At 41.7% G+C, this 15,787-nt stretch overlaps 1 protein-coding gene across 5 annotated transcripts in view; it reads right to left on the minus strand.

Annotated features, from left to right (window-relative positions):
• Positions 1–937: 937 nt before the first annotated feature.
• LOC129768990 (sphingomyelin phosphodiesterase) overlaps positions 938–15,787 on the minus strand; it is a 49,709-nt gene continuing 34,859 nt past the window's right edge. For 3 of the 5 annotated variants that reach the window (XM_055770960.1, XM_055770962.1, XM_055770961.1), the window contains exons 2-7: positions 8,702–8,851; positions 7,108–8,637; positions 6,936–7,045; positions 2,277–2,461; positions 2,026–2,208; positions 1,556–1,806 (exon numbers count right to left, since the gene is read on the minus strand). In XM_055770960.1, coding sequence (XP_055626935.1) covers positions 1,656–1,806; positions 2,026–2,208; positions 2,277–2,461; positions 6,936–7,045; positions 7,108–8,637; positions 8,702–8,765 — 2,223 coding nt within the window. In that variant the 5' untranslated portion in view covers positions 8,766–8,851 and the 3' untranslated portion in view covers positions 1,556–1,655. Of the gene's footprint in view, positions 1,447–1,555; positions 1,890–2,025; positions 2,209–2,276; positions 2,462–6,935; positions 7,046–7,107; positions 8,638–8,701; positions 8,852–15,787 lie in introns of those variants that run through there. The other 2 variants (XM_055770963.1, XM_055770964.1) reach the window with 2 other exon arrangements.

Below are 15,787 nucleotides of genomic sequence, written 5' to 3' on the forward strand. Positions count from 1 at the left end.
GAGCAGCAAGGAAAATTCGAAGTTCAACGTGTTGATATATTGTAGATAAACAGTTTTGTACGAAATCCAGCCCAACAACACAACAACCACACTTCGCTTTCTAACAGTCCAAGATCAGCCAATCATCGAACCGCGTGGTCAATGAGCGGAATGGCAATAATCAAAATCCCGATCCGCATGGTTATCATGTGAACATTTCCCTTAAGTCGTATGAAGCCAAAACAAATTCCAACGAATCGCCAATGCTATAAACCCGAGTTATAAAATAAGTGTATGTATACTCCAAAGCCCAACGAAACACATGACGTTGAGTATTGATGCACAGATGTGTACGTTTTTGATAAATGGTGTCAAAACTATTAGAGTCTTCAGCAAAGCTATGTATTTTAATGTCACCCAAAACTTTGTGAAAAATATTGAGTTGAAGCAATATAATTCGGGTGGAAATTAAGTTACAAAACTAGTTTTAAGGTACTCTTCCAAGAAACACAGTTATATCTTTGCAGTACTAAGACATATAAATTATACATCTTCAACAAATTTTCATAAAATTGTTTGTTCTACATTTTTCCTGAAGACAAAAGACAACTATCTCGCAAGCACAAAAAGTTAATTTTACTCCAACTTAGTGAGAGTTTAAATGAATATGTACGATTATCCGGATAAATATTTTGAACAATTTCTGTGAAGATACCTAACCCATAAAATGTAAGGTAAAACAAGAAAAGATTTTTGACCGTCTTTTTCAAAACGGCTCCACTGTGCGGCGCGAATCATACGGAAAATTCTGTTGGACCGGCGTTGACTTAACGGTTAGAAACATGCTTGTCGGGCAATGAACAAATGATTCGGTGGTTTAAAAAACTAATAATTTAACAAACTTTAACAAAAAAAACTCACTTTACTTGTACTACATAAATAATTTATTTTGGTAAAATTCAGATGATGTATTTACAGTCATATTTGATGGATACATTGTTTTGTTCGTAGCTGACTTTGTTGTTTCCACATTAAAAACACTGATGTATAATGGGATTTTGGATCAACAGTAACTGTTCTTTTTCACTCGCATTAGAGTGCATTTGGAATCTGCTCTCCGTTTTCTCACACTTATCACAATCTTTTTCTCCTCTGTCTAGTAATTATCTTCAAGACTCGATGAACACTATCCGGCAATGGCAATGATTTGTTGGGCTATAGGTATCTCTGCGCCTTGTTTACCTCGGTTGAAGATTCTTTTTTTCAATGTGGTGAACTGTTTTCCATTGCTGTTTCATAGTATGATGAGGTTCTGGCTTGTGTTTGTTTTCTAATATCAATAAGGAGGTAATGCTGGCGTTTCTCGTCTTTCTGCTGGTGGATGATGGTGCTATTCAACGAACACTTCCGGTACGTCATCGTTTGCGCCAAAAAATTCGCGTTATCCCTGACAGAGCATAAGATATCCTAGAGAAATAGAAATGTGATTAGAGGAAATGCTCAACGTATGCAACGGTACATTTACAATATTTACCGCTCCGTTTATGGTCAATTGATATTTTGAAAACAAGTAGCATCATGTGACACACTAATGTTAGAATTTTATTGATTTCTAGCAGTAACTATTTACATTGTCTGAACTACATAAGCAGTACATATTTTTAAAATACAATTCTTCACCCTGTCACCAACTGAACACTCGGTCTGAAGCGATTCTCTTTTGAAGCGGTTTCAATCTCTTGCCAGTGCTCTTCCGTTTCGTCATCATCCGTATAAACACTCGGCTGTTCGTTGCCAGCAATGCTTTCGGTGTGCTTCTGAACAACGCTGCAAAAATCAAACCATCACCGTAAATTTTGAAGTTATCATAAGCGTGTTATACAAATGCTCCAACCACCGTTAACTTCAAGCTAAGAGAGTGTCCAATTTTCACAGTTTTTGTGTTTGTGTGCAATTTATTTGTACAAGATGAGACAGATAATATGTGTTTGCGTTAGTACAGATAAAGCTCAGTTTGGTTAGAATATCTTTCGGTAGGTTACGTACGAAGAAGTTATCGAACTGAATATCCAATCCTTCCAGCCCTTGTTGCTTTCGTCGATCTTGGCCTCCACATCCTCGCAGAAGTACTTTCGATCGTGACTTCGACCGCTCTTGGCGTCGCACAGTATCCGCTTCCGACATTCGTAGTCACATTGTGGCCGGACAGGGGAATTTTTCCAGTAGTGTCTGTCGGACAGATGGGTTTGATTGTTTGTGGGGTTTCTTGACTTGCTGAAAATGAACAATGCACTTACTTGTAGTACAAATCGAACAACTCCTTGTTATCAGTCATGTTGCTGACCAGCACGTCCCAATCGGCAGGCCGAAGACCTCGCATCGCGTACGCTGCCCGGGTCGAGTACAACTTGTACCAGATTGGGTAATCGTACAGATTGGCTTCCTTCAAGTTCATGATCCACGACTCATGATCCACTACCAACTACGGGGTGAAAAGCAATTAGTCAGGGATACGTCCGATGAATAATTACCACTAATTTGAAATAAGATCTATAAAAAAAGGTTTGTTTTTGCCCAAACCTTATATACCTATATATTTTATAGAAAAAATTGGACCCGTTTTTCTATCTAGCCTATTGGAGGCTGAATTGTGATTGTTCAAAAACTCCGTTTTTTAATCCGACTCCTACTTTTTACAGTTTTTTCGGCCAATTTTTGTGAATTTGTAACTTTTGACCGCTTGACCAATCTTCGTTCTTGCAACAGCATATGAAAATAATTTAGATGATCCCACGAAAGGTAATAAACTGATCTCATATTTTTATATTTTCATAGACTGTTGCGAAAATTATACAATACATCTTCCTAGATGAAATAAACCACATTGGTTTTCTAATAGTAATGTTTCCTTTCCAATTTCAAACCAGTACACGATTTATTGTAGGGTAGAATAGTCCTCCAGCTTTTCCTTCAACATGACTCATAAGTATCTGCACAGTGCCTTCTCTTATCATTTTACCATTTAAGCCCTTTTTATCTTAAATGAGCACTGAGTACTGACCGCTGGCTTATGTGTTTCGCATCCGTCAAAGTCCACAATGTTCCAATGAGGTAATTTTTTTGGACACGTTAACTTCTTTGAACATTTTATTCTTAGAGCGGCAAGGTTTTCGAAGGATCCTTTCACGTATCGTTTTCACCAACTTTGGAGTTCGAACCAGTCTTCAGAATGCAACGCGGTGCTGATGTGCAATAAGTTTTGTACAATAAGCACATGTGTACACAAGGAGTAAGAGTTCAACTGAGTGCAAACTCAGTTGATCTCTTACTCCTTGTGTACACATGTGCTCTGGCGAATCTTCGTACCAAGAGAGAATACGTATTTGTTATGAGCGCGCACTGATGAAAATTAAACTTATGTGCAGCGCAGTGTGTTTTCTGAAGACTGGTTCGAACACTGCGAAGACGACCAGGTTGGGTGCAGTAATATACACTCAACAAAAAAATTAGAGGAACAGAGTGCGAAGTCGAAAATTTTAAGTGATTTTTGACATGTTGTGACTTCGTGAACAATCAACAAATATCGATGGGATGCGCATCATTATGAAAAAAAAAACAAAGGAAAATCAGTTTTTCATTTCTTCTCGATATTGTTGCCCACTTCACCTACACACACCAAGATAATAATATGTACGTAAAATATTCTTATACATTAAAGTTGTAATGCTACGCGTCCCATCGATATGCGTTGATTTTCCACGAAGTTACAGCATGTCAAATACCACTTGAAATTTCCGACTGTACAGATTGATGAAAAAATCTCCGCGTGTGAAATTTTTTACATTTCAACAAAGCAACATGAGGATAAATGAAGACTTTCACGCCGCAGTTGCTTTTCTGGAGTAAGGGAGGCGCGGGTAAGACGGACAGTGGGGGTATGATGGACAGGTGGTTTATTTGTATAGTTGCATTATGAATTTCAAATTTCTGTTGATGGGAACCCATTCTACATGCTATTCTATAATATGTAAACCATCCTATTACAAATGAATACTTATCTAAGTTGGAATAGGGAAACAAAAATAGAAAATCAAATATGATTCCGCGTGTGGATGTAATTTTTGCGGCTTCCATATTAAGCATTGTGAGTGGTTTAATTGCAAAATTGAATTCTCTGATGGTTATATTTCGGTTTGTGAGTTGACAGAGAAGCGATATTAGGTATGTACGAAAACGTAAATTCATTCGTAGGTGGTAAATTTAAATTATTAAAATAGTTGCACTAGTGGGGTTGAAATGGACAGTCACCTCCATAATCACATCCAATGCATGATGGAATGTGAAGGGAAGAATATTCAACCCCTTTTTATATTGCTTTCTCTGTTTGTTCTATTTCAGTTACTGGACACACAAACACTTAGAGAGAGCGGAATTATTCCTCTCGCGTGCGATAAACTCCTACGCTTCGTATATTATCAACCTGTCCATATTCCCCCCACTACATGTCCATTATACCCGCATCGATAAAAATGTTCTACTTGGCGGATTGTTTTAATTTCAGTCAAAACATGGAAAAACACTTTTTTTAAACAATTGGTCAATTATTTCGAAAACCAGTATATTGAAGTGTGATCAACTGCTTTTAAGTTTTGGAAAACATAAGTTACGCAGAATAGAATACGACAGAATAAGGGAAAGTTATATCTGATAAAATGTTCTTTACTGATGGTACAAACATAAACGGGTCCACTGGCTTCGGCATCTTCAATGAAAATTCCAGTGCCTCTTTTAAACTCAGAGATCCTTGTTCCGTGTATGTCGCTGAGCTGGGTGCGATATACTATGCTCTAGGGATAATTGAAACACTGCCCATCGACCATTATTTTATTTTTTCAGACAGTCTCAGCTCAATAAAGGTAATCCGCTCAATGAAAGTTTATAAACGCTCATCTTATTTCATAACAAGAATAAGACATTTACTGAGTGTGTTGGTCGAAGATTATTCAAGATTACCTTAGCATGGGTTCTCTCTCATTGCTCGATTCCGGGGAATGTGAAAGTAGACTCGCTAGCTAAGGTGGGCGCTTCAGAAGGCACACTTTTTGAAAGGCAAATTGTTTATAACGAATTTTTCCACATTCCTCGTCAGCACACACTCGTAAGTTGGCAGCGCATGTGGAGTGAAGATGAGTTGGGTCTTTGGTTACACACGATTATCCCTAAGGTCTCGACGAGTGCATGGTTCAAGGCATTGAATGTAGGTCGTGATTTCATTCGCGTGATATCTCGGCTTCACCGAGATATCCAATCATTACAACCTAAACGCGCATCTCTATCGGATTAGGTTCGCGGCAAACAATCTTTGTGATCCGGTTCCATGCTGCCCGCTCTCAGCTCACCAGAGTATTGAGGGCACAAGGCAGACAATCGGATATCCCCGTCCAGGATATCTTAGGTAGCCGTGATCCTGATCTTCTGCTTCATCTATACCTATTCCTCAGAAACGCCAATGTCAACGTTTAATGATGTTTCCTCCGTTGTATCCGTGTATCATATCCCTCCTATCCGATTGATAAACTTTTACTTAGTCGCGGCAATACATACCCATACTCTTTACAGCTACACGGGCCGAAGGCCCACTGATGATTCACCAAGAGCTGAGGATTATACCGCTCATGGCAACTCTACACGAGCTGATAATTCTATCGGCTAGTGACCATTCTATCCTGGATTCCTCGAGTCGAGAAAGACGCACCACGCTAGATATGGGGTACAGACTAGGGGGCGTTGCTGATTAATGGTCATCTTAATCCCAATAGGATGTATCCCGTGTCGGGCACACATACAGAGCATTGCAGACAACATCCCAATTATGAGAACACTTGTAATACTAACCTCCGAGCCAACCGCGAGTAATCGGTTACATATTACTAACATAGTTGCGAGGCAAACATTGTCGAAATATTGAACTCCCTGTCCCGTCAGGCTGACGCCATATGAGCCTGAGTAAAAATATATATTCTGGATAAAAAAAAGTTTCCAAAGATACAACTGAGGTTCATCTTGACATGTCCGTCTTACCCCCACTTCCCCTATGTTTTGCCACGGTTCAACAGTTTGAATCGTTTCTTCCAGGCTGAAAAATCGTCGAGGAATCTCACGTTGTTTCAATGTCCAATGCTATTAAATTTGAAGATCATTTGAAAATCTGCAAGAATTTTTGGTCGGGACGGCAACAGAACTTTTAGAACAATGGACAGCAAAAGGCAGGTTATTTTTAAGGATATTCGTCGCAGTTTTTTCGTGGAGCTATTCAAGTAAATGAGAAAAATATTCGATTTGGTGATCCGGCGCTCTAGATAGCGGCAATGTTAAATCCCAGAATCTTTTCCAATTTGACAAGTCATAACGTTATGATACAGGCGTTTCCACGATGGGAATATACCAGATATGGGGAATGAATTCCGTACCTAAAGATAAAATTACTCCGAAAGGAAATCACAGTTTCAGAAAAATTTGATGCCAAAAAAGAATTGACGGTTCGCTCGCATTTTCGTCGCTTCGATGACTTGTTTGTAACATTCTAGCTGTGCCTCACTTCTCGGCAACTGTCGAGAGATTTTTTCTGAGTATAATCAGAACAAAATAAGTTTCAGTATCGGCTCAGCAACGATACGATGAACGTTATTTTGAGATCAAAAGATTTGATTGAACATCGTGGCGGCAGCTCAAAAATTTTATTAAAGGATAGTATTCAATCTAGATTCAGAAAAACTATGTATGAACATCCCCTCTGGTACAGATTTAGATGTGGAAACACTGGTACGGGGCTCAACGTGTTAAGGAAGATTGACCCCTAATGGCGAAACAAAACTTTCGGACCTGATTTTTTTCAATGAAATCGGACTCATGTTTTCGTTTCATCTTTTTTCCAGCAATTGCTGTTACGTACTCACCCTTGTGGTATCCGGGTGATCTCCATCGATGTAATAAATCCGATAGCCCGGGTTCAAGTCATTGTATGGAGTTACCGATGGTCCGATGTACGCAATGCTGGTAGCTCTACCTAAAATTTAAGCATAAGAAATAAATCCTAGTTTCAATTCCCCCTTTTCTCGCAAACCCTACTCAGATCGTGCGGATCGTAGAACACTTCGAACTCGTCGAAGTGTGTATGTCCGAAGAACTGCGCCACGATTATACTCTCGTATCGGGACACAATCTTGTAGTAGTTTCTGCTCCACACCTTCAAACAGTCCGAGTGGCCCGGTGGAATGTGTCCGATCACGTGGACCTTTTCGTTCGCGAATTCCGCACTCTGCAGCTCGTAGATGAACCACTGCAGCTCGGTTGCCGGATCGGTTGAGTTCAGCAGCAGCCACCAGTTTTTGTTGTTGCAGTAGTTCATGTTGAGCGAGATTATTCGGTAACCGGGCCGCACAAGCACCGAATAGAAGGCCCCTCGGCGGACTGTGTGTGATACGCTAGCCGGAAGCCACCGGCGCCACTGGATGTCCAGCTCGTCGTACAGCCACGCGATCGAGCTGTCGACCTGTTGCACGTACGGTGGGGGGAAGCTATTGACCGGAGCGCTTTCGTGATTCCCTAGGGCTGGGAAAATGGGAATACCGGGGAACTTCTCGGACATTTGCTTGACCGTCTCTTTGAGCACCTTGAGGTTTTCCTCCTTGGTTTGATTCCAGACGTCGTGCGGCGGCAAATCACCGGTCCAGATGATGAAGTCGATATCGGAGTGCGTATCGGCGATGTGATTCAACATATGATCCACTGTGCGTTGCGGTGTGTCACACTTACGGTAGTCCCCCCATTTGCCTGCGGCACCGTTGGGTGTGGTTGGGCGACCATTGGTCAACCGACAGCACAACGGTTCGTTGCAGTCCGCATTGGATCCTTCGGCGTAGTACGGATCGAAGTGAGTGTCCGAAAGGTGAAGTACTTTGAAGACAGGAGCGGTTTCCTTCGGCAATGGTAACTCCTTAACTTCGGGTTTCACAACCGGTGGAAAATCAACTTCCCACTCGTGGTACGGATTGTAGATGTCTCCACAGGCGTCTCCTATGATGAAGCTACATATTTCCTCCGGACCGATGGTTACCCGCTTCAGGACGTAGATGACCTCTACCCCGAACAGCTGACTGACGCCTTCGCAAACCCGAGGTGACTGTATTTTAAGGTTCACACAGTACTGGTAGATGGTTTTGATGATTTCATCCTTACTCTTGCCGGTTCGGATGTAATGTTGGAGCAGTCCGGCGCCGGCTTTGCAAGCGGTACAGGAAACTTGCGACATTACGCTCGTCTCCAGCTCGAACGCAACCTGTTGCAGGTTGAAGTACTTGATGGTTTTCGTGAGCAGTGGGGGCAGGTGGGATTCCTCCTTGTTGAAGGAGAACAGCGTCCGAGCGGTGGCATTCTCTCTGATTTCCATCAACCGCTTCAGCAGTTTGTCGTCGTGATTGTCTGCGTCGATCATTTGGTAACTGGTGGGTGGCAACCGGTGGTCATTGTGTTGGTTTTCCAGCAGAGGATGGACGCTCCTGGGAACCGCCTGGATGTCCCAGGTGTCCTCTGGTTGTTGCCATTCGATTCGCGATTGTCGCTGGTTTTGGCCGGAGGCGCTGAAGACGAAGGGGTGGGCTGAAATGTGTGAGAAAAGCTGATGGTAGAAAGACTTCAGGGGTGTGATGTCGGTCGAACTTACACTGGGCCAGCCGTAGAAGCTCGATTAGGAACACTAGAACGATTGGAAAGTAGTACTGACTCATGTTGTACAATTAGCCGGGAACATGGGGAGTTGAGAGGAGGTAGACCTCGGGCTTTGTTGATAGTTGATCAAGGAACACGTAGCCGTCTGTAAGAAAAAATACACAAAACAGAAAAAAATGAGTATAGTGATGATGTTGGAGAGCGGCCATTCATGGACGACGAGCGCATGCTTGAAAGTGAAACCAACAAAACCTGATTGGTGGCCTCGGTACAGAAAAGGAAAAACTCGATGATGATCATTGGCCAGGAAGGAAGAGATCCGCCACTTCCATGCTGGGGCACATTGTGTAGGAAGCTAGCTTGTTCGAGCGAGAAGATTGGACGATACTTGGCAGACATGTGCGCCCTCCCATAACTGTCAAACGTGCGGGTAAACACTGACAAAGCGATTACACCGAGAAAGTGCCTCTGTTAGGCGCGCGAAGCTTGTAATTATTTCTTCGGAGGAGGAAAAGTGAGTTTTCCACTGAACCATTGGATATATATGACCTCGATGTGAAACCTGTATTCGCGATAACCGATTAATGACTCGCTCGCGTGAACCAACAGATGGAAAATGCCATTCATTCAGTAGGAAGTGAAAAGGGTAACATCGCGTCATGGCAATTTCCAGTGCCAGATCATAGCTGTTTGATCATATAACAGTTTTCTGCTCCATCAGTTTGCATAATACTACGAACCGTGTGTCGCAAACATGGTTGTTGTGTTATAAAGATACACTGATAGCATACAAAACTACCCTGACAAGGGCTGTTATTTATTGCATTTACTTTGGATTACTACTTCGTAGCTTGAAAAACAATACACTTGTCACCAGCGACCCCGTAAGTGGGGACAGGTGAATGAAATACTTTTAGTTGTAAGCCTTTGTTATTTTCCTTGTTTGATTCATCAACAACACTTGTTGTCTCCATGGGAATAAAGCCCGACTTGGTAGCGTCTCCAAGTGAATTTCTCACAAGTAAAATTTGCGCCATTGGAACACCACAAAGAAGCATAATGACCTACGCCATCGTTGTATCATTGTTTAGAATATTAATCTCGGACGAATGATTTCCTCTGCCTGCCTCCCATATTGACCTTTGTACATTGACTCCTCCCCGCGGACCGTTATTGCTTCATCGGGAACAATGTAGAATGGGAGACCGCGAGAAATATAGGTCAACGGAACCCACGTTATGTTTGCGGTTCATACATAAAAACCTGTTCCACACAATAAGATGATCAATAAGTGGGTCAGCCGCAAAAAGGGGGGCCTTCCTCAAAAGGGAGGACGTAGCAAAGGTGCGTAAATGGATACGCTAGTAACGGATGTTCGAGGCAGGTATGGACAGCGTGGATGAGCGGCGACACATTTCGCGGAAGAATTTTTCCCATATTTGATCAGGTAAGGTGCGCTCGTGTAGCTCGATGTTATCGAGTATCCACAAGCCTTTGATTATCTCATTAAGTTCTCTGTGGAAAGTAAAAACTGTATGCAGCATCGATTAGTCATACTTTTACCTCGCTTTTGTCTTCGCGCAGGTTTTTGTACCGTTTTGCTGTTGTTATTTTGAACACAACGACGCATCTTATGGATCTTATGTTTGTCTAGAGTGGCTTCGTAATTTTCATACGCGCCCCACGTTCACCACATTCGTGTTCCGCGAGTAATTCCATGTTATTGGTGGTCGTGGCGAAATGCTAGCGGCTTATTGAGCCAATCTGTCATGGCGATTCAAAAATAAATACACATCGGACAGTCAACCTTGAGATGGTACAATTTGTGAATTGACAATTTACTTATGCTTCGTAAGTTGATCGAGGGATCGAGCGACAGCAATCTGACTTGCATTCGACAACTTGTGCAATCGGGGGTATTACAAGATCATTGGTTCCCGGAATAAATCGCCACAGAAAACGACTGCAACAGAAACCACCGCTTATAAAATGTGTAGTAGGCTATAAATATTGTGGCGCGGTATTGTATTTCAAAACAAGAATTAACCGGGCAAACGTATCGCCCCAGGCAAACGTAACGCCCCGGGCAGACGTATACCGTCCGACGCTCGCTAGAGCTCGGTCGGACATTGCTAAAGGATCGTATCCTATGTTTCAAACTAACCGGGCAATCAGTGGATCCCAGGTTTGCGTGCGAGACACCGCCGCTTCCGACGGCGGGTCGGCGGTGGACTCGGATTGCGTCATCTTGGCGGCATGGGCCGCCTCGATTCCTTATCCTCGCCAAATGGGGACTTCGTCCCCATTACATTGTCCTCAGAATAAATTTCGAAAAACGAGAACAAGAGAATAAATTTATAATAGAAATGTGAGGCACATGATGTTTTTCCCGCGCCAAATATTTCTAGCCTACTACACTTTTTCTAAGCGGTTGTTTCTGTTGCAGTTGTTTACTGTGGCGATTTATTCCGGTCACCAAGATCATTATATAGGGGAAAACCTGTACCAAAGAAGTTTCATAAACGATCCGAACTAGCCGGTGTATGCAATGTGTTGATGTGAGTATGATTTGAACAGTTTTCGGACACCTTTTTGGTTTACTTAGTAACATGCGACGTTTAGTGCCTGAAATTTTATATCTGTTGGCAGTCGTCAGCAACACGTTTTGAAGCGATGCAAAAAAGAAAAAAAAATATTGATGATCTACAAGACATAACATTTTGAAAATCATGCACGTGAAGCTTAAGATAGTAACCCAACCAAAAGGAAAGTGTCATAAGCAAGTTTGAAATATTAGGCCTGGCCGGCGATGAAAAATAACATTATGATAATCATACACATGAAAGATTGTGGGGTAAGCCCGATCTAGGTATCAACATCTTCAGCAACGCTGAATGTTCATGGCTCGATGTTTCTACTGGGTGTAATTTACCATGAGGTGCTCAAATCGAAAGAAACCATCAAAATCGTTATTGACTATGAATGATGCACTTGAGTCGTGTATTGGAGGAAAAACTGCTCGGTCAAATGTTGCAAAGACGGTCAAAAGCTTCTCGGAAACGCTTGATAGGCAATTAAGTCCGATGCACTGTAAAGAGTGCTGCGATCAAAATTTGGCCAAACAAGAATGCATGTAAATTAAATAATTCCTTCATTTAGAAATCTTTTTTTTAAGTTCAAAAACAAAATTACAGAAAAATATTCAGCTAAGCTCCCTGTTGACCGAATCCGAATAGCCGGTTCTTTCGGTTAACTCCCGTCAACAAATTCTGCACAGTCATCTTGTCCACTTTATACGCCGCAGAACGTAAATTTACGTTAAACTTCTCGTTTCCAACAGTTTTTTTTTTGAGTATTCTTAAGGCCACTCCGCCTGTCGCAGCGCGATAATCAAATTAATTTGTTTCGATCGACTACACATGATCTGACTGAGCATCGTTAACATTCTTATAAAGATGCCAAAGAAATAATCGAATCTAGTCTCTAGTTCGAAAAAGGTGACTTTTTTCAAGGAATGCATCGTCGTTGAAAACCAGCGAGAACCTATTAAAGGTATCAATATCATATTCCATTTTCAATTATTTGAAATTAGCGCATCTCGGCTGTGATAACAGCTAGCATAGTAGGGCCAGAACTTCCTAGGATCTTCGTGTGATCGAATGAATGGTAAAATTATCTTCTGAAGACACATATCCTTGAAATGTTGTCCATTCATAGTTGCTTCATTGATGAAACTCTTTGTTTTTTCCACAACTATAAATGCCTTGCCAAATCATCAATATGCGAGTAAATAATACGAAGATAAATTCGAACTTACCAAATGTTCGTGTAAGTCAGGGAATCAGGGAAAACACACTGTTCTTCCGTTTTATTTTATTTTTTTTTTTTGACATAGAACTTCGTCTTTCATTAAGGGTGCCAAATCAGAAAACAGGTCAGGTTCACGCACGGCGATTTACATACCAAACTAGTCGGAAATTACCTAAGATTTGTTTTATATGCTATACATTATAATCCCATAGTCTGTATATGGTTTAAATTAATGAAAATTGGAAGCATTCCCATTTCCTCATACATTTGTTCTGTACTTTTGTCTGCTTTCCCGAACAGAGCTGTCAATAACGAGCAACTTATCGACGAGTAACGAAGGAGAAATCGTAAGATGTAATGTCTCCGTGAACAAAGGAAAAGAAGAAGAACGAAGGGGAATATTTGCCTAGAGTATAAACAGTGAATCTCGCAGAGGCAAACTTTTCATTCTTTGTGTGGACACCGACTGGACAACATCGTTGCTGGACGACGAGGGATCGAGTGCTTTTCTCAAGGCAATGAGAGTGGAGGTGTAGTACAGGAGTAGGATAAAGTTTTCCAAGGGCCTTTATCAAAGCTTGAGACGAATGAACTGAAGAAGTTTAAAGTATGTATAATACAAAATCTGACCTGACCTGACAAACTTTCATTCTTCGTGAGGAAATCGATTGGACAACATATTCTTGCTAGGCGAGCTGGACGGCGAGGGATGGAATGCTTTTCTCAAGGCAATAGGGGTGGAGGAGTAATATTATGGATAAAGTAAAGTTTGCCAAGGGCCTTTTTGAAGGTTACAGACGAATGAACTGAAGCAGTTCAAAGTATCAAGCAAGAAAGGAAGGCAAACTTTCAGTATCGTTCTGCATTCAAAGCAATGAATAAATATTTGTTGCCGTTTTGTAAAGGTGGGTTTTTTTTCTAATGAATAATTGCGTTCTACTAGTCAATTCCTTTCATTTGATGCCCATATTGATGAGGTTTTGGGAAAAAATATATTTATCGCCACTATCTTGGATTTGTAGTTTTCATAAAAAACTGTGTTCTACTAGTCAAGTCCTTTCGTTTGATACCCATATTGATGGAGTTCTAAGAAAATATGTGATCCGTAATTTTGTAGCGGCCGCAATCTTGGATTTTTAGGATCATGAAATACGCAGTTTTATAGTGACTGCAGAGATAAAGGTGTGTTCCAAATTTCAGATCAATCGGTCAACAGGAAGGGGGCAAAATTCCTATTAATGTGGGGCGCTACAGACAAACAAGTTACAAACATGTTACAGGGCAAGCTAAATAAAATCGTTTGATAAAACCGTTTAAAACACTAGTGTGTTTAGCAGTTCTTTGAATTCGATTCGAAAAATTTGAATATTTTTCTTCCTACTAATCATTATTTTTTGATCAAAGATGTGATTTTTCATTCAAACAGAAATATCTGTGTATGGAAGGTTAGCTTAGCTGTCATCCTTTGTGGAGAGAGTTTTCCTACCGTCATGCGAAACCAAATCACTGACAAAGTTCCAGATCATTTATTTTCTTGGTGAGCTGACGATAGCCTAGCTTGATGATTACCCACACAATTGTGTAGCTCAGAACGTTAATGCAATGGTGTCAGTTTGATGCAATAATTGCAATGCCAGAGACATCAGCGAGTGAGTAATTTCATCGCGTCCACAGCTCATCCGAAACGAAGACATGTGATGACTCAAAACAAGGAAGAACGAGCGATATAGGGTGTGTCACATCAAATTGCATCACGGAAAAAACGCTGTAGAAATTTAATTTTTAGTAATTATATCTTCAGCTTTCGCTTATAATCAGATAAGAGTGTATAGATCACGTTGGCCATGCTTCACTGTCAATTTTTCGTAAATTTGGAAAAATGTCGTTGAACGAAAAAGAGCGTCGTGAATTAATCCTGCGCACTCATTTCGAGAATCCGGAGTTGTCACATCGGGACATCGGTAAGATGCTGGGAATCGTCCAATCCACGGTCAGCAGAGTACTAAAACGATACTTCGAGAACCTAACCATCGACCGGAAGGTGAAGAACGGCAAAAATGGATGCTCCGTCAGTGAAAAAGATCACAAGCGCGTAGTTAAGCAGTTTAGACGTGATCCGAGAAGTTCGGTCCGGGATGTCGCCAATAAGCTGAATTTGTCAAGTTCATTCGTCCAGCGGACCAAGCAGCGGGAGAGCCTGCGTACATACAAGGTTCAGCAGGCTTCTAACCGCGACGAAAGGCAAAACATGGTGGGGAAGACGCGAGCCCGGAAGCTGTACACCGAAATGCTGACGAAGCCGCATTGCCTGGTAATGGACGACGAACCCTACGTCCAAGCGGACTTTCGTCAGCTGCCGGGCCTGTTGTTCTTCTCCGCAGAGGACAAATTCAGCGTTCCGGAGGAGATTCGCAAGCAGAAACTATCCAAGTTTGCCAAAAAGTACATGGTGTGGCAAGCGATCTGCTCTTGCGGAAAGCGGAGCGCCCCCTTCGTGATGACCGGCACGGTAAACGGGCAGGTTTACCTTAAGGAGTGCCTACAGAAGCGCTTACTACCACTATTGAAGCAGCACGAGGGCCCGACCATCTTCTGGCCGGATCTCGCTTCGTGCCACTATTCAAAGGACGTGTTGGAGTGGTACGAAGCCAACGGGGTCACCTTCGTGCCAAAGGAAATGAACCCGCCCAACGCGCCGAAGCTTCGCCCAATACAGAAATATTGGGCGATTATGAAGCAGGCCCTCCGGAAGAGCCCAAAAGTTGTCAAATCGGAGGCGGACTTCAAGAGAAAATGGATTTCTGTTCAAAAAAAACTACAACCTGACGTTGTACAGAACCTTATGGACGGGGTAAAGAGGAAGGTGCGAGCATACGGGCTTGGGCTCGAAGTATGAATAAAAGGAAAATGCCAAAAGTTGTTTAATAGTTTTTATTTTACTGTCTAAAATTTTCAAAAGGATCGGTCTACTGGGCGAATTTCTACAGCGTTTTTTCCATGATGCAATTTGATGTGACACACCCTTTATATTGTTTTTCAAAACCCCATCAATATGAGTATCAAAAGAGGGGGTTTGGCCAGTAGAACACAGTTATTTATGAATAAATGCAAATTTAAAATGGCCACCACCAGAAAAAGGCGATATAAATTTTTCTCAAGGCTCAGTTATTATGAGTATCAAATGAAAGGGCTTGAATAGTAAAACACAGTTATTTATGAAAAATACAAATCCAATATGACGGCCGCTACAAAATGGCGGACTACATATTTT

This window comes from Toxorhynchites rutilus, chromosome 2, assembly GCF_029784135.1.
Source record: "Toxorhynchites rutilus septentrionalis strain SRP chromosome 2, ASM2978413v1, whole genome shotgun sequence".
Classification (NCBI taxonomy): Eukaryota; Metazoa; Arthropoda; class Insecta; order Diptera; family Culicidae; genus Toxorhynchites; species Toxorhynchites rutilus.